The 18,350-nt window shown below is 44.3% G+C and overlaps 2 protein-coding genes across 2 annotated transcripts; one reads left to right on the forward strand and one right to left on the reverse strand.

The window, feature by feature from the left end:
- Nucleotides 1-1,876: 1,876 nt before the first annotated feature.
- On the forward strand, nucleotides 1,877-2,460 carry LOC145820878 (ribosome-inactivating protein charybdin-like). Its single transcript, XM_082917520.1, has 2 exons — nucleotides 1,877-2,073; nucleotides 2,145-2,460. Exons 1-2 carry the CDS (start codon nucleotides 1,877-1,879, stop codon nucleotides 2,458-2,460), a joined length of 513 nt encoding a protein of 170 aa, XP_082773646.1.
- A 1,219-nt stretch (nucleotides 2,461-3,679) lies between these two features.
- Nucleotides 3,680-4,123, reverse strand: LOC114306736 (protein synthesis inhibitor I-like). Its single transcript, XM_082917521.1, has one exon. The coding sequence runs from the start codon at nucleotides 4,121-4,123 to the stop codon at nucleotides 3,680-3,682; it is 444 nt and encodes a 147-aa protein (XP_082773647.1).
- Nucleotides 4,124-18,350: the final 14,227 nt, after the last annotated feature.

The raw sequence follows: 18,350 nt of genomic DNA on the forward strand, positions 1-18,350 counted from the left end.
TACCTCATGAAGGGAATACAGCATTTAGGCACCAATTCAAGCCAAATTCAAACTAACATCACCTTCTAGGGATCAAAGAGTGCTTCAAGTAACCTCAGCCCAAATATGGACAAGTTTGATCAAGGATTGATAGGCAAACTTGAAGTGTATGCAAGCTTTGTATGCACAAGGGTCCAAGAGAGAGGGAAATGTAGAGAGAGAGGTTCTAGTGAGAGAGGTTCCCAAAATTTTGCTCCTAAAATTTTTTTCTAACCTTAAAAACCATAGAGAAGCCTCTAGATATATAGAACAATGCAAACCTTGGTCGAAAATATCCCAAAATGGACAGCTGTAACAGCTGGAACAAAAATATCTGCAAAAATCTGCTTTTTTGCATCAATGGCCAGCACTTGATCATTGTTGGCCAGAATGGGTCACCCTTGGATGGAAGGGGACCGGAATAGGCCATTCATGGCCAGCACATGGCCATAAAATCCCATTTACGGCCAGCATCCTTCAACTCTGGTTGGCTAGAAAAATCTACTTTTTGGGCCCGAATTCAACCGGACATAACTCCTTCATATGGCCTCCTTTGGAGGTCATTCTTAAGCCTAAATTGAATCCATGGAAGTCTTCTTTCCAATGGTGTCAGCCTCACTTCAAAATTCCAAGTTTACAAAACGTTATGCCTCTTTTAGGGAAGACTGCTCTGTTTCGATCCTACCCGAATTCATGCCAAACTTCTCCTCAACTACATTCTACTCTCCTCTCCCATTTCTTCAACTTCAAACCCCTAAACAAGGTGTTTTGAAATATTTTTCAAAGAGTTCACCTCTCTTTCATTCATTTACACTTTGTCCTTACTCGGTTTACCGAAAAGCACAACATTTAACAAAATGCGAGCATCGGAACATCGTAGGAATCGATATTCGAAAATATTTTGAAAGAGACGGTTTTAAGGTCTAAAAACCATTCAAAATAGTTTTGGTCAAAAAAGGGGTGTGAGGTTAGGATTTCACTCTTCTCTTGCCAAAAAAATTGAACCTTTGCACTGCACAACTTTCATCACCAAGTGAACAATTAATAGCACCCAAGTCTTAAGGACGGTAAAAAATGGGGTGTCTACAGCGATGTGGAATGACGACTAGCTGGTCCACTGATCGACTCGAGGCGTGGACTGGTGCGGATTGCGGCGAAGGCCAGAGCCCACGGAGACGCCTTCGCCTGGATCGTGGCTGGCAGCGCGCACCCCCGAGCGTTGCTTCAGCATCTGCGCGCTCTCGGCATCGGCTTGCGAGCTCCCCATTCGGCCCGTCTTGAAACATGGACCAAGGAGTCTGACATGTGTGCGAGTCAACGAGTGAGTAAACTCGTAAGACGCAAGGAAGCTGATTGACGGGATCGCCTCGCGGGTTGCACTGTCGACCGACCTTGATCTTCTGAGAAGGGTTCGAGTGTGAGCATGTTTGTCGAGACCCGAAAGATGGTTTCTACCTACCCAAGTAACAACCAACCATCCATCTCTTAATCTCTCTCTCAATTGTTTGGCTAAAAGATGGGTTTTGTGTGATTTTTTTTTCCCGGATTATGGGTATTTTTAAATATTCTTCAATCTAAACTATGAATTATCCTTCTTAATAATCTTTTAGGTATAAATTATGTTCTAAAAAAATACCTACAATTAATAAGTTTTTTTATGTTTTAAATATTCTCAATTTATGTTTTAAATATTCTCAATTTTTTTGGGTATAAATTCTATTTTTCTTTTTGGTAATTCCTAAACAGTAGTGTATGCAAGTTTTTATTTTATTTTTTGTATAAGTCTCTTTGACTATAAGTGTTTTGTGTTTTTCTATTGATTGATTATTATTGTCAATGGCAGGATTGAATTCAGTTAATGGAGGAATTCGCAAAGGAGTTCAACGTTGAATTGGGAGAGACCTTTTCACACAATATTCATGTACTTCCCACTCAGCAGGATGCACCCACTCGATGGTTCGACATCATACTGCAAACCAACAATCATTGGATTAGGCTAAGGATTCGACGGGACAACCTCTACTTGAACGCCTACCAAATGGAGAAATCTGAGTGGTTGGAGTTCGGGCGTACTTCTCTTCTCCGCATCTAATTCCCAGATCCACTTTCTTGGGTTACGATGGCAGCTACAATGCCCTGGAATGTGTTTCTGGACAACGTATGAACAACATATCCCTTGGCCGGATTGCACTCACTAATGTCATAAATGGTCTGGCTATCTCCACGATCTCCTCTGCAAATCGCGAAAGGTCACTGATCATCATGATTCAAATGATCTGTGAATCGATTAGATTCACCCGTATCTATGACCTTCTCGCTGCCACGTTCAGCGACAACAGTTCTTCGCCACCTCCTGATTGGATACCGGCACTAGTGCGTGGCTGGGGACTTCTCTCTACCGCATTGCTGCAAGCCAATGTTGATCACACTGCTTTCTTCTAAATTTTGCAACCCAATAATATGAATATAGTGTCTGCTCTGGACGAGTTTGCTGCACTTGGCATCTTGCTCAGAAGTGTCTAAGAATCATCATCATCAACCCCAAACCCCAAACCCAAAACCAAAGCCCTAACCTCTTAAACCAAAAGCGCTAACCCCCAACCCTAACTCTAAGCCCTAAACAATAACCCCCAAACCCTAATAGACCCTAGACCCTAAACCCCAACATACCCTAGACCCAAGACACTAAACCCTAATAGACCCCAAACCCTAATAGATCCAACCCCAAACCCCCTAACCCCTAAATCCCAAACCCCAAACCCTAAAAACCTCTAAGCCCTAAACCCTAAACCCTACACCAGTTTAGGGGTTAGGGTTTGGGGTTTAGGGGTTTAGTTTAGGGTTTTAAGGGTTTAGGGTTAGGGGTTTAGGGGTTAGGGGTTTGGATGTTGGGTTTACGGTTGCGGGTTGGGGGTTAGGGCTTAGAATTTAGGGTTTAGGGTTGAGGATCTAGGGTTGGGGGTTGGGTTTTATGGTTTGGGGGTTGGGGTTAGGGCTTGGGGTTTGGGGTTTGGGGGTTTGAGATTTGGTGGTCAGGGTTTATGGTTTAGGTAGGATTTTGGGGTTTTGGGGTTCATGGTTTAGCTTTTTGGATTTGGGGTTTGGGTAATTACCGTTTAGGATTTGGGGTTTTTGGGTTTTGGATTTAGGGTTTAGGGTTTTTTGGGGTTTAGGGTTTAAGGCTTAGGGTTTTTTAGGGTTTGGGGTTTGGGATTTAGGGGTTAGGGGGTTTGGGGTTAGATCTATTAGGGTTTGGAGTCTATTAGGGTTTAGTGTCTTGGGTCTACGGTCTGTTGGGGTATATGGGCTAGGGTCTATTAGGGTTTCTGGTTTAGGGCTTAGAGTTAGGGGTTGGGGGTTGGGGGTTTTGGTTTTAGGGGTTAGGGTTTTGGTTTTGGGATTGGGGTTTGGGTTTGATGATGATGATTCCTTGACGCTTTTGTGCAAGATGCCAAGTGCAGCAACCACGTCCAGAGCGGACACGATATTCATATCGTTAGGTTGTGAAGGTTGGAAGAAAGCAGCGTGATTAGCATTGACTAGCAGCAATGCGGTAGAGAGGAGTTCCCAGCTACGCACTAGTGCTGGCATCCAATCAGGAGGTGGCGAAGAACTGTTGTTGCTGAACGTGGCAGCGAGAAGGTCAGAGATAGGGGTGAATCTAATCGATTCGCAGATCATTTGAATCACGATGAGCCAGACCATTTACGGCATTAGTGAGTGCGATCCGGCCAAGGGCTATGTTGTTCATACCTTGCCCGGAAGCACGTTCCAGGGCATTGTAGCCACCATCGTAACCCAAGAAAGTGGATCGGGGAATTCGATGTGGAAAAGTAAGAGAAGTACGCCCGAACTCCAACCACTCAGAATTCTCCATTTGGTAGGCATCCAAGTAGAGGTTGTCCCATCGAATCCTCAGCCTAATCCAATGATTGTTGGTTCGCAGTATGATGTCGAACCATTGAGTGGGTGGATCCTGCTGAGTGGGAAGTACAGGAATATTGGGTGAAAAGGTCTCTCCCAATTCAACGCGCAAGTCCTTAATGAAGTCCCTGTAAGCTCCACTACCCCTTTCAACATTGAACTCCTTTGTGAATTCCACCATTAACTGAATTCAATCCTGCCATTGACAATAATAATCAATCAATAGAAAAACATAAAACATTTATAGTCAAACAGACTTATACAAAAAATAAAATAACCATAGCCAAAACCCAAAAAAAAAAAAACTTAAAAGCACTGGACACAAAACAAAAAGTTACAACATTAAAGAAAAGTTCATGTAGAAACCATGAAACTAAAATCTCAAAAAGGAACACAACATTAAATAGCATATCCAAAAGTCAATATCAAGAAGTTCATACATAAACCATGGATGTTTTTTTTAATTAAAATTTATAAACTTGCATACAATACTGTTCAGGAATTACCAAAAAGAAAAATAGAATTTATACCCAAAAAAAATTGAGAATATTTAAAACATAAATTGACAAGATTTAAAACATAAACAAACCTATTAATTGTAGGTATTTTTTTAGAACATAATTTATACCTAAAAGATTAATAAGAAGGATAATTTATAGTTTAGATTGAAGAATATTTAAAAATACCCATAATCCGAAAAAAAAAATCACACAAAACCCATCTTTTTCCCCAACAATTGAGAGAGAGATTGAGAGATGGATGGTTAGTTGTTACTTGGGTGGGCAGAAACCATCTTTCGAGTCCCGACAGGCATGCTCACACTCGAACTCTTCTCAGAAGATCAAGGTCGGTCGATGGTGCAACCCGTGAGGGGATCCCGTCAATCAGCTTCCTTGCACCTTACGAGTTTACTCACCCGTTGACTCGTACACATGTCAGGCCCCTTGGTCCGTGTTTTAAGACGGGCCGAATGGGGAGCTCACAGGCCAGTGCCGAGAGTGCGCAGATGCCGAAGAAATGCCCAAGGGCACGCGTTGCCAGCCATGATCGAGGCGAAGGCGTCCCCGCGGGATTTTCGACTACCTGGGCTTTACCCTCCGCCCCAATCTACACTGGTCCATGCCCCGAGTCGATCGGTGGACCGGCTAGTCGCCATTCCACATCCGACCGGGGCGCATCGCCAGCCCCTATTTGCTTCCCTTTCGAAAATTTCAAGCACTCTCTAACTCTCTTTTCAAAGTCCTTTTCATCTTTCCCTCGCGGTACTTGTTTGCCATCGGTCTCTCGCCTATATTTAGGCCTGGACGGAATTTACCACCTGATAAGGACTGCATTCCCAAACAACCCAACTCGCAGACAGTGCCTCTTGGTGCGACAGGGTCCGGGCATGACAGGGCTCTTACCTTTTCCGGCGCCCCTTTCCAGGGACTTGGGCCCGGTCTGTCACTGAGGATGCTTCTCTAGACTACAATTCGAACAATGGGGCCATGCTACCGACACGACAACGTGAGGACAGCATGGAGCACAGAAGATACTTTGGAGTTCACCCTGCGCCACGAGGTGGCGAGACGAATATTGACACATGATTCGGACCAAATTCATTTTCTTTAAGTAGGCAACACAGGAACCCATACGAGGCAGAAGGTAAAATTTTGCCTCCAAGCACGAATGAAGAGGAATGCACTAGTGGAGTTTGCTGCATAGGCAGGGATCCATTCAACTCGCACAAACCAGTCACAACTCATGTGCCACGACGTACACTATGCACCAGCCCCCCCAAAACAAATCACACCCTGAAGGACTAAGAAGCCCGATGAACGTGTGAAAACATTTAGAGAAACCGAGCAAGCACCGGTTAGCGCAAATGCAAATAATAAAGGCAACAGGAAACTTTCGTGGGACATACTTGTCGCAACAAGCTTCCACTCGGAATACACAAGCAACCCGTTCGTAAGTCAAAGCCATCCAAATGGAAATGACTAGAGGGATATGTGTTACACAACATAACTTGTACGTAAGTCAAAGCCAACCTAATGCCAATTACCCGAGGGACATGCTTCATGCAAGGCAACTTCCGCAAAGGAAGAGCAGGCAACTTGTAAGCAAAAGTCCAAGCCAACCAAACGGAATTTACCCGAGGAATATACTTTTAGAAAGGATCAAGGCAAGCCAAACTGCCGAGGTCGCCCACAGGCTGAGCTGGCATGCTGACAAAGATGCAAGCAGGACAGGTTGCCAATGCCGCCTGCGAGACAAGCTACCAAGGCCGTGCGCATGACATAAAGGCAAGGCGGTGGCATGGCATGCTTGCCAAGGCCATGGCACGGCATGCTGGCCAAGGCCATGGCATGCTATGCTGCTGGCCGTGGCATGCCATGGCTTGCTGGACAAGGTTGTGGCATGGTATGTTGGCCAAGTCTTTGGCATGGCAAGCAAGCCATCGTCGTGGCATGGCCAAGGCCGAGGGACAGGAATTTCGTAAGGCAAAGCCAACCAAATGGCAATTACCCGAGCGACATGCTTTTCACAAGGCATCTTCCACTAAGGAAGGGCAGATAACTTGTAGGCAAGTCAAAGACAACCTAATGGCAATTACCTGAGGGACAAGAGGAATGCACCAGTGGAGTTGGCTACATAGGAAAGGACCCATCCAACTCACACAAACCAATCACAACTCAAGCGCAACGACGTACACTATGCACTAGCCCCCCAAAATGAATCACAACCCGAAGGACTAAGAAGCCCGATGAATGTGCGAAAACATTTGGAGAAGCTGAGCAAGCACCGATTAGCGTGAACGTAAATAACAAAGGCAACATGCAACTACCGAGGGACATACTTTTCGCAACAAGTATCCACTGGGAAAGCACAAGCGACTCGTTCATAAGTCAAAGCCAACCAAATGGCAAACTTTTGAGGGACATGCATTTTGGAAGGCAACCTGTATGTAAGACAAAGCCAACCTAATAGCAATTACCCGATGGACATGGCATGCCATGTTGCTGGCCAAGGCTGTGGCATGGCATGGCATGCTGCTGGCCAAGGTCGTGGCATGCCATGCTTCTGGCCAAGGCCTTGTGGCATGCCATGCTGGCTAAGGTCGTTGCATACCTTACTACAGGCCAAGGCCGTGGCATGGCACGCTGGCCAAGGGCGAGGCATGGCATGCTGCTGGCCAAGGCTGTGGCATGGCATGCTGGGCAAGGCCACTGCCACCACCACGGGCCGCCACTCAACAACATCCCATGCCTGGCTAGGGAGTTTTAATGCCAGAAGACAGGCAATGGCATATGCCAAGCGAGGGCCTAGGCATAGGCGTGGCCTGTGGCCTGGCCATGCTGTCTAGCCTTAAACTAGGTGCCCCGCCTTATAATAGCTTGTGAAGCCCTTTTCCATCTGGCAGGAGGAAACATCACCCACGCTCGAGGAGTCATAATGGGGTGTTTTTAAAAAGTAACATTTTCTTTCACAAATTTTCAATCATAACTTAAAGAAAATAAATCAGGCCACCATAAAAAAAAAAAAAAAATTAAAAATTTTGGCCACCGAAATATTTTATTTTAATTTATTTCAACTTTAATATTTAAAAAATAATGAAAATAAGTAAGATATGGAAAAAAATGTAGAAATTAATCCAATAATTAAAGGATGAGAAACTTGTAATTATAGTAAATTTTAAACATGTGTTTTTTATTTTTTGTATATTTTATTGTAATTTTTACAAATAAATAAAAATTCAAAAAAATAACCTTGGGTTGCGGCCTTGCCAACGACCTTGGTTGCAGGCTTGCTAGCAACTTGGCTCTGGCCTGGGTTGCAGCCTTGCCGGCTGCCTTAGCTGCGGCCTGGTTTGCGGCTTGGGCTGTGGCCTTGCTATAGACGCCCCATTTTTGACCGCCCTTAAGACATGGGCACTATTGATGGCTTACTTAGTGATGCAGGCTATGCTATGCAAAGGTTCAATTTTTGTGGCAAGGAGAGAGACAAGTCCAAACCTCACACCCCATTTTTGGACCAAAAAGATTTTAGATCTTAAACTCCTTTCTTTCAAAATATTTTGAAAAAGGTTTCTGCGATGTTCCGAGGCTCGCATTTTGTCAAATGTTGCGGTTTTCTGTAAACTTGCAAGGACAGAGTGGAAATGAATGAAAGAGAGATGAAATCTTTGAAAAATCTTTCAAAACACCTTGTTCGGGGGTTTGGGGTGGAAGAAAAGAAGAGGAGAGGGAAGAAACCCAGTTGGGGAAGGAGATGGGTATGAATCGCTAAGAGAAAGTCGAACGGTCCTCACTAAATCAGGCCTATCCTTTTGAATACTTGGATTTCAGCTATGAGTCCACCACCGTTGCAAAGCTTACTTTCGATCTTCATTTTTCACTTAAGAATCTCCTAAGGCCGAGTCCGGATGGGGGAGATATGATTGGCTGAAGTTGGGCATCATTCCGGTTGAACCGAAACTGAGCAGCCTTCACTAAAAGAGGGATATCTCTTAGCACACATGGAATTTTGAATTAGGCTTCCAAATTTGAAAAGAAGACTTCTGGGGCTACATTTTGGGCTCAAGAATGACCTGAAAAGGCGTCCATATGAAGGAATTAGACTTTCTTCAAGTCGGGGACTAGCATTGATTTTTTCCATCGGCCTCTATGGAAGTCCACCGGCCACAATTTGACCTCAGCAGCTATATGTCAACCAAAAGTGAACCTTATCGGCCACAAATGGTGGCCGGTAGGCACCAAAGGTGGCCGGTCAGCCAGAAGTGTCCAGAAAGCCCAGAATTGACAGATATTTATCCTCCAGCTGTTATACACTGCATCAGATATTTCCATTTGAGATATTTCGACCAAAAGCTCTTGGATTGCTATACAATGAAGCTTATATCTCATTTTCAAGGGTTAGAACATTTCTTAAAGGCTTAGAAATTTGAGAGCTTCTTACTCTAGAATACTCTCTCTCTAGAAGTTTTGTGAGCAAAACTCTCTCCCTCCCTAGAATTCTCTCATTCTCCTCTTGTTTTAAGCTTAGAAGTGAGAATTTCCTACACTTTTGCAAACAGACCCTTAACCAAAGTTGACAATCTTTGGGATGAGGTAGCTTGCGACTTTGTTTGAGCTCCAAAAGGGTGATTTCGGCTCAGATTTTGGCTGGTTTTGCTGCTGGCCTTCAAGGTGCTTCAAGGGTAAGAACTTCCTCCTTTCAAGCTTGTTTTTGCACACTTGCTTTATCCCCCTTTTTCCATTGTTTTGTTGTATTTTGGGGCTGGTTTTGAACCATAAAAAACTCTGATTTTGAGGTTCTAAAATGGAGGTTTAAGCCCCTTTTGAGTTTGAGGGTGGTCCACCCTTTTAGTCTCTTTGCTTGTGAAGCATTTGTGCCATCTTCCAAGGCCTTTCAAAAAAAATCTTCATGGTCTTTTAACCACTGAAATCCAAGAGATTTTCAGTAACAAAAAGCTTGCTTTGAGGTCCCAAATGGGAGGGGATAGCCTCCCCTCCTTGTCTCTCCATGCCATGCCTTGTTAGCTCTATAAAGTAGCATCTTTTTGTGGCTTATGTTAGCTCTTTTAAAGCATGTTTTTGTGACTTTTGGGACCTAATACAACTCTGTTTTGGGCGGGTTCGGCCACCCCTTGCATGATCCATACACTTGTAGTGTAAACTTGCACACTAGCCCAACATGGATCATGCTTTAGACCATCATTCTAGTATGATTTTGGCTTAAATCCAAGAAGATTTTGGCCATGTTTTAGCATGCTTAAGTTCTGATTTATGTTGTTTTGGTCATGCACGCCATGCTTTGTATAGCGATAGTGCATTTTAGCTCACTAGCCGTGAGTTTCCAAGCCACTAGCATGCATTGCTTGGGCTATTTGCATGATTTAGCATCATTTGGAATGATATTTCAGAGCATAGTTCAAGGTCATGCACTCACATCTTTCACTCTTTCCATGCTTTGGAAGGTTGGTTCTTTATGCCTTAAAAATGAGCCATTGTGTATGCCATCTTGCCTAGGCTTTTGGACCACCATTTCAGTGTGTTTTGGGTCTTATTTTTCCATGATATAACTCTATTTTTGGTTGGTTAGAGCATACCTCATTTGCTTCTTACACTTGTAGTTTAAGTCCCCTCTGCTAGCCTTGCATGCGTAATGAGTGAGCTTATCATTCTAGCATGTGTTGACTTGGTATTAGCCCATTTTTGGTGTTAATTTGACATTCCATAACTCTAATTTTTGTTGTTTAAGTCATCACATGCTTGGCTTTGGTAGGTGTAGTGTAAACCTTCTTATTGGCCTTACATACTCCATGTTTTAATCCTTCATGCTAGATTATTTTGGCTTTGCTCCATGCATGTTTTGTCATTGTTTGGCAAGCTCTAGGACTATTTTGGGTTGTATTGGCAATATGCTTCATGTATTGCATAGCTATAGTGTAAGTGCCTATGTTAGCTTCACGCTTTGAGCCCTCTTGCAGGCTATACTTGCATTGTTTAGTTGATTTGGCATCGATTCATATGGGATTTTAGAGCTTACTTCATTGCCATATTCTCATGTTTGTCACTCCTTGCTCATGTTTTGAGAGTTGTGTCCTTATGCCTAGGTGATAGGCCAATTGGCATGCATGCTTGCCTTGCATTTCTGTCATCATTTCATCATAATGGCCACTGATTTTGGGCATGGCTGAGGCCTATCCATCTTTAGTTTAAGTCCATCTTTGCATGTTGTTGCATGCTTGTCTTGCATGTTGTTGCATGCCATGCGTGCTCACATTTGTAGGTTGTATGCTTATTGCACATTGCATGCTTCCATGCCCATGTTACATTAGATTTGCATCATGCTTGAGTTGTTTGCTTGCTTGCTTGCATGCTTAGGTTGCATAGCATTGTGTGTGCATTCCCTTGCCTCTTGATCAAGCATGATGGAGGTTTGGGGCCCTTATGTGTTTTGTGCATTTCATTTGATATCAAATTGCACATTTTGCTCCTTTGGCCATCATGCATCGAGATGCGTGATTGATGGCCCGAGGGTCAAAAACCATACTCCCTTGAGCCCATGACATGATAGGGAGGGTGGTTGTGCACACATTCTCTTGTAAATGCATTGCCATGCTCTATTTGTCCTCTACTGCAGCAAAATAGCATTCTGCAGGAATAGATGGTCGGTCGGCCATCTTCAGTGCCAGCCGGCTATGCATTATTGGCCGATGTCCCCACAAATGGTCGATGACCAGTTCCCCATGGCCGGTGGCCATATCTCTTGGCCGGTGACCTCCCACAACACTCAGGGAGTGGTTCAGGAGCATCCTTGAGACTTGTGCAGTCTTCAGAGATGTAGAGCAGTGTAAACAGAGGCAACATATAGCATGGCGATGGATTTCCGAGCGAAGCCGATCAAGCATGCATTTGTCCCTCTTCCGGAGGCCTCTTTACTGCTTTAGTAGCTTAATTAATTTGTTTAATTAGTTAATTGGTTTTGTAATTAATTAGCTTGCGAGTTAGTTAATCAGGTATTTGTATTATTCTTTCGGACCCTCCGTCGAGAGGGCGAATTTTGTAATAAGTGTGCGTGAGTTTGTGAATGTCTTCCAACCCTACATCTTTCTCCCTTTTATTTACCTACTTTTGATGGTTAGTCTTAGGGCATGTTTCAATTAGCATACTTATGCTTCGCATGTTTGCATTCATTCATTTGTTTTGCATGCACCGGGCTCGGCGCATCATACTAACTGCATCGTACTTCAATTCCTATTTGAATACATGTATCAAGTTGCATCTCATATGCCATCTTAGAATAGCCGAGCCTATTTCTAGTTACATTTTGCATGTGTTGCATTATCCATCTTAACATGAACTAGGATCATGCATTGATTACTAACTGGCTATTGTTTTGGCTCGGAGTACTAGGTAAGCTTTCATGCTTTAGCATCTTGCATGTGTGTGACTGATTGCCATGATAGCATGCTTGCCATGAGGCTAATTGCTTAGTTGCTATAACTGCCTGAATGCCTGTGGGTGAAGGTTGGGTTACTTGAATTGGAACAATTCATCAAATGCGAGTCTTAAGCCCACTTGAGGTGGCAAAATCATGTTTTCTAAGCCCACTTGAGGGTGGCAAATCCACGTCTTAGCCTACTTGCGAGTAGCACCTTCAAACCATTTTCAAACAAACATGAGATATTTTGTTCCAATTTAGGTGATCTAGTCTATTCTTGTGTGCTGTGCGCATCACCTAGTAATTCTAGGCTAATAATCGGAATAAGAACACATGTGTTTTCAAAAATAAAATATCATGCTTAGTACAGGCCGATCTTTGATCGGGCGAGCGGGGGTGCTCATAGATGACCTTCCCCAATCGTACCCAAGTTCCCGAGCCGAGGCAACTTTGGTGACGACGGACACGTGGCCTTAGGCAACGAGTTAGGGTTTCCTAAATTCCCCCACAAATAAAATATTTAGGTGGCGACTCTGTATCTGACAAAGCAGTCCATGTTTGGCACTTCTTTCTTAAAAATCAGTTTTCCAAAACGATTTGCCGGATTTGGACTCTTTGGTGACTTATCAATCTCACATCGCACATTGTGAGATCAGATTAAGAACCGCGACATTTGAGTCCAAACTGTATCATGAGGCCCTCGGGCGCATCTACAGTTTCTGGCGACTCTGTTGGGGAGTTGGAGAACTTGACTCGAGCTCATGATATTCGTTTTGATTACACTTATGTGTCTCTTTGCATTGCATTTGCATTGGTGCGCCTAGGATACCGTGTTTGCCGTATGCTATTCCTAAATGATTTGCTGGAGGCTTGCTTTGAGAAGAGTGCCATAAGGCTGACCGGTTGCGGGCTCTGCCACGACGGGAACACAAACCCTAATTTTTACCGGGGCACCCTTGTTGACCATTCGACCTAGTGCATATCGGAAACTGTAGTGACCATTCCAAGCTAGGACAGGTTGCTTACCCGATTACTGGTTGTTTAAAACCGCTGTGTGCATAGTAAAACCCTAGCTCCTGACAAAATAGGAGAGGAAAACCCTACCCCTCCATAGGGGTGTTTTGGCTCTCACTTGCTTGCTATGTGCTTTTAGAGTGTGTCTCTATAGGGAATGCATGTGTCAGTTTGCAAGTCTGAGTATTAGGCCTGCGGGCATCAGTATTTGGGGAATCAGTTTTACCTGAGGGTATCAATTTACAGGCAGAATTTTGGGTAGAATTCAGTAGAGAGTGCAGTCATTCAGCTGTGCTCATATTTGTTCTGGTAAAATCAAGCAGAGATGCTGTTTGTTTTCTCTTTTGCAAGGTAGTCTTGGAACCATAGCTTTGGAAGGCTTCAATATCCCCCGAGTACACCGCACTTGTATCGATAGACTTTGTCAGGTCAGAATTGGTTCAGAAACAACCTGTCTTTGCCTCACCCCCACCGGTTACAAGACGAAGGAGGTTCAGGCAAAATTCACCATTACAATTTCTACAGCAGTCACACCTCAGTTCACCCGAGTCTAGTCTGGTCTGAGAACAGTTGTCTGCATTCAGCTCAGCACGAGATCAGTCACCCATTCCCATGGCTTAGTATCCCCCAGCCAGTATGGAAGAACAGATGCGGTACATGCAACAAACAATCGAGGCACTACAGCAGGACGTTGTTCGTCAGGCTGAAGTTACGGCTCGTCAGGCCGAAGTGATAACCCGGCTACAACAACAACAACCACAGCAGGCTGCGGCTTTTACATCTCATGTACCTCCCACGGGTAACCCGACATCCGGAGCCATTGCCCATACTGCTAACGTCCAGGAGACTCAGGGCAATCTGATGGAGCCAATCCCAACACAGGCCTCTAAAGCTCCTGTCCATCAAAGCGAAGCTCCCTTTGAATGTGAGGTCGACCCAACTGCACTTAAGATCAATAAACTGGAGAAGTTATTCAAATGAGAACAAGGAGTGAACTTCATCCCCGATTTAGAGGACGGGTATACTGAATCTGCAGTTACCTTACCGAAGCGGTTTAAAATGCCGTGTATTGACTACTTCAATGGCTCTAGAGGCCCAATGGTGCACCTCCACCTATTTTCTGATATCTTGAGGCCTATGGGTTTGACCACAGCCTAGAAGTTGTCTCTCTTCGGCCGAACCATGTCTGGGATAGCCGCAATCTGGTATGCGAAATTGGAGGACTTTGTGAAACAGAACTGGGAAGAGCTGGCTGAGGCCTTTATTGCTCAATACTTTTATAACACATAGATTGAGGTCACAACTCGTGATCTCGAAGTCACCCACCAAGAGCCAAAGGAGGGTTTCTCAGAGTTCTTGACGAGATGGAAACAAAGGACTCAATGATGACTACAAGGCCTTCCGACAAAGATCAAATTAGGAAGATTGTTCGGAATCTACATGGCAAGTTGCTGCAAAAGATGGTCGTTCTACCTTTGTTTACCTTTCCAGCCCTTCATGAAATGGGGGTTCAGATCAAGGATGCCATCAGATAGGGAATCTTTATGGAAGATAATGAGCCTTTGAAGAAGAATGTTGTTCGCAGTTCCAATGCTACTATTGATGGTAGCACAGCTACGAAATGCTCAGAAGCAGACTCTATCACCACTTCCCTCAAATGGCCAAAAACCTGCCACTTTAACTCGGCCCCAAGCCTGAAAATTCCATCCTCTTTACATGAGTCTCTCTTAAGCTTTGAAAAAGTTGTGAGAAGAAGGGCACCTAGAACTCCTAGAACCCCAACCCCTTCCAAATCCTCTTTTACCAAGATATGACCCAGCTAAATATTGTGCCTATCATCAACAACACAGTCATGATACTAACCGTTGCATCCGCCTTTGTCGTAAGATTCAGGATCTTATTGACGAAGAGACCATACCTCCACCTAAAGGACCTCGGGCCAGTACTGACCCGTCATCTCTGCATCTCAATCAGATCCATATATTGCCATCCGACTACAACCCTAGCATATACATCACCCCAGCCCATCTACCCAAGCCTGAGGTGTTCATTCCAGAAAGCATGGACTTATGAGTGATGAATGCACCTGAACCCTAATCATCTCAAACCCATGAACCCACTACTTCTTAGCTAATGAGAATGATTGAAGATCTTTAGAGAACTGTGGCAGATCTGGCCTTCGGAATATTGGCTCCGTCATCGACCACATCACAGGCCAAAAGTTTCAGCCCAAAAGGCTCCTTGATCTGTGGGCAAGCTACAATTGAAAAGGGCCAACCTGAAGCCATCTCAAATCTGGGTGTTGGCATGTCGACAACAACTGGGCTCCGCTCTGATATGGCGACCCAATCCTTTGGCAAAGAGAAGGAAAATGGGAAGAACAAGGTAGGGGCAGGCATTGATCCCCATGAACACCTTCTGTGGGCTGTTGAGGCTTTGAAAGCCAAAGGGCTGAACAAATAGCAAGTGATTGCAGTTGTTGCAAAGGCTGTGGATGACACTTTCATCACTCAAGTTGGGGGCAGTTTGAATCAAGGGGCAAGCCGAGAGAAGGGCCATTGTACCAAGAATGTTCCTTTCAGCTCTAATCCCGTGCGCGGAAGAGATCAGCAAACCCAGTCAGCGCCTGTCAATCCCTTTGCTGGTGCATCCAACAAAACTCCACAAACCCCAAAACACCCACCTCAGGGCCAGAGGGTGTTCACCCCACCGTACATGTCTCTATCAGCGGCCTTGAGGGTCCTGATTAGAAAGGGGGATCTGAAACCCCTAGAGCCGCGGTCACTGCCAGATTAACTTCCTCCATCCCATGATCCGACCAAGTACTGCGCCTTCCATCAACAAACTAGTCATGGCACTGATAGTTGTTACCGTCTTCGCCATGAAATACAAGATCTGATTGATAAAAAGGTCATCGTCGCGCCAGGTCCTCCAAAGTCTATCGGCACTGGGTCAGTGAACTTGGGGGATAATATGATTATGTGATCAAGGGATGAACCACCTGTGGATGGCACTCAGTTTACTCCGGATATGGCGTTTGGCACACACTATTTTGAGCATTTGCGAATGCTAGTTTTGGTACTTTCTGACTTCGGTGTTGAGTTAGTTCTGTGGTTTTGTTTTCAGTCGGTCTCTTTGTTTTGAGTCAGTCTTTTTTTTATTAAGGGTCTGTCTTGTTGTATCGAGTCAGTCCTGTTGTGTAGGAGTTGGGTGATTCTGGGGGTGTTACCTCGGGCATCACTGTTTTGTGTTTGTCTTTTTGCTTTCTTTTGAGTCTATTTCTGCCATGGAGCCAGTTGCACCAGAAGATCTGAATGAAACAGCAGTGATTTTCACGCTTTTGTGTTTGCTTCTACCTTGATCCAGTTGTGCCAGAAGTTTTGAATGAAACGACAGTGCTTTTTGCCTACTGTCATGTGCCTTGAAGTCATTGCATTGACCTAAGTTTTTCAAAACTTTTTGAACAGTGTGGTGAAAACAAATAGGAAGGAATTCCTCGGGATTTTCAAAAATTTGATCAATTGAGAGAAAGCGAGGTGTGATAAGCCCTTAATGAATGAGATCATGTTTGTTAATGTGAGTACTAAGAGGGATCCTGGCTTGATCTAGATTGGTTCAACATTGTCTTCGACGCGAGCGATTAGTCGCTTTCTTAAAAGATTTCAAAAAAATGTTTTGCGTGGTCCTGCGATGACCTGTGTGGAATCGCTCTTGAGATTGTGCAGCCTAGGATCGCTCTTAGCCACGAGACTCGACCCCTTTTGCTTTCAAACCTTGAACATGGATTCAAAATGTTCAATGGTCAACCATCAAAGGAGGCCCGTCAGGCCAGATTCGAAGCAGCCCTCGAACTAGGGGCAAGAAAGTCAGATTAAGAAGATCCGATGTCATCAAAAGAAGCTTGCAAAGCTAGATCAGACACAGCCCTTAAACTAGGGGGAAAAAATGTCAGATGTGCTCAAAGAGTCAAAAATTGGGACATTTCTCAAGCTAATGAAGATCGGCGAGAATGCCAAATCCCAAAAAGATGGAAAGAAAAAAGTATTGTTGAAGGCCAATTGAGTTCCTATTCACAACACTGGGGGCAATTCAGACCCGGTTGGATGGACTTCTGCATCATCAGCGAACAACAGCCACTCTCCTGGATTCAGATGGCTTCGAGATCCTAAAACCATTTGGCATGGGCAAACTACACTTTCACCCTTGAGAGGCTCGCTGGGCCGAAAACCCGGAAGGGCAACCCAGGCAAAAGTTAGAGCAAGGAAAAGAAAAAATGCAAAGAATGAAGAAAATGAAAGATGAAAAGAAGAAAAGAAAAGAAATGAAAAGAAAAGAAAAACAAAGCTCACAAGGTTGAAAACCTGGAAGGGCGGCCTTGGCAAAAGTTAGAGCGCAAAAGGAGAGGTTAATACCCGAGTGTACCTTAACCCAGAACTACGTCAGGCTTGATTCCCATCTTTGGGATACGTAGGCAACTTCATTCTGAAGTTCAGCCGTAAACACTTCAACTTCAACTGTCCTGTCCATGAGATTGAACGGGTCGTTTTTGTCTTCGCTGTATCCAAGAGTTTGGTTGTGTTGCGGTACTATCCAAACAAAGGGCAACTTTCCGTTGCCATTCAGTGTGATGCGGTGCTATTCAAACAAGGGGCAATTTTCCATTGTTTGGGGTCCAAGGTTGTGCATCTCAAGAGTAGATTCTGTGTTGGTCGAGCAGTGGCCATTTGCAAAAACTGGTTTTTGAGAATTTTTACTGGGGTTGACTAATTCTCCCAAAAATTATTCCATCTTTTCTAAAACTGGACCATTCCTTGGACCTAAAAAGGAAAATTTTCAGTGCTCACAACTTGACTTGCATGATTTTAAATCAGAAAATTGAATAAGTATGTTAATCTAGCCCTCATGTTGGTCAAAATAGTTTTAGTAGAAAACCAAAACAAAAAATGGTCAAAATGATGAACTAGGCGCGTAGTTGAGTCAGGTGTTCTGTCTTTTCCCCATTGTCACCACACTTGCCAGAAAGGGCACTCTACCTGCCAGAAAAGGGGACAACTAAAGCTAACAGTGAAATGTTGAAAGGTATCTTATCCTCCGAGCAACGAGGTATCAAGCCAAGTGCGAAGCACAAATCGGAATGGATCAAGTTACTCCATTTCCTCATCTGAGGCATCAACTAAATGTCACCGGAGGAAATAGCCGCGAGCTAATAATGTTGGGCATGAACCCACAACTTCCTGTTTATCCATCAACCACCCAGGGGAGGGATAAAACATGAGAGATTGAAGAATAGAGAGATGTGCGCTGAGAGAAAAAGTGAGAAAAGGGCTTTTCAGAAAAATAGAGCCTGAGGGTCGAGTGATGTGAGACTCACAAATAAGGAAGGGTGGGAAACAATACTCGGAGAAATAGGCTCCCTGTGCACATTTGAGTCTTGTGTTTTGTTGTGTTTTGTTTGTCTCGATTCT

Source organism: Camellia sinensis, chromosome 3 (assembly GCF_055761805.1).
Source record: "Camellia sinensis isolate YWXY chromosome 3, ASM5576180v1, whole genome shotgun sequence".
In the NCBI taxonomy this organism is placed as follows: Eukaryota; Viridiplantae; Streptophyta; class Magnoliopsida; order Ericales; family Theaceae; genus Camellia; species Camellia sinensis.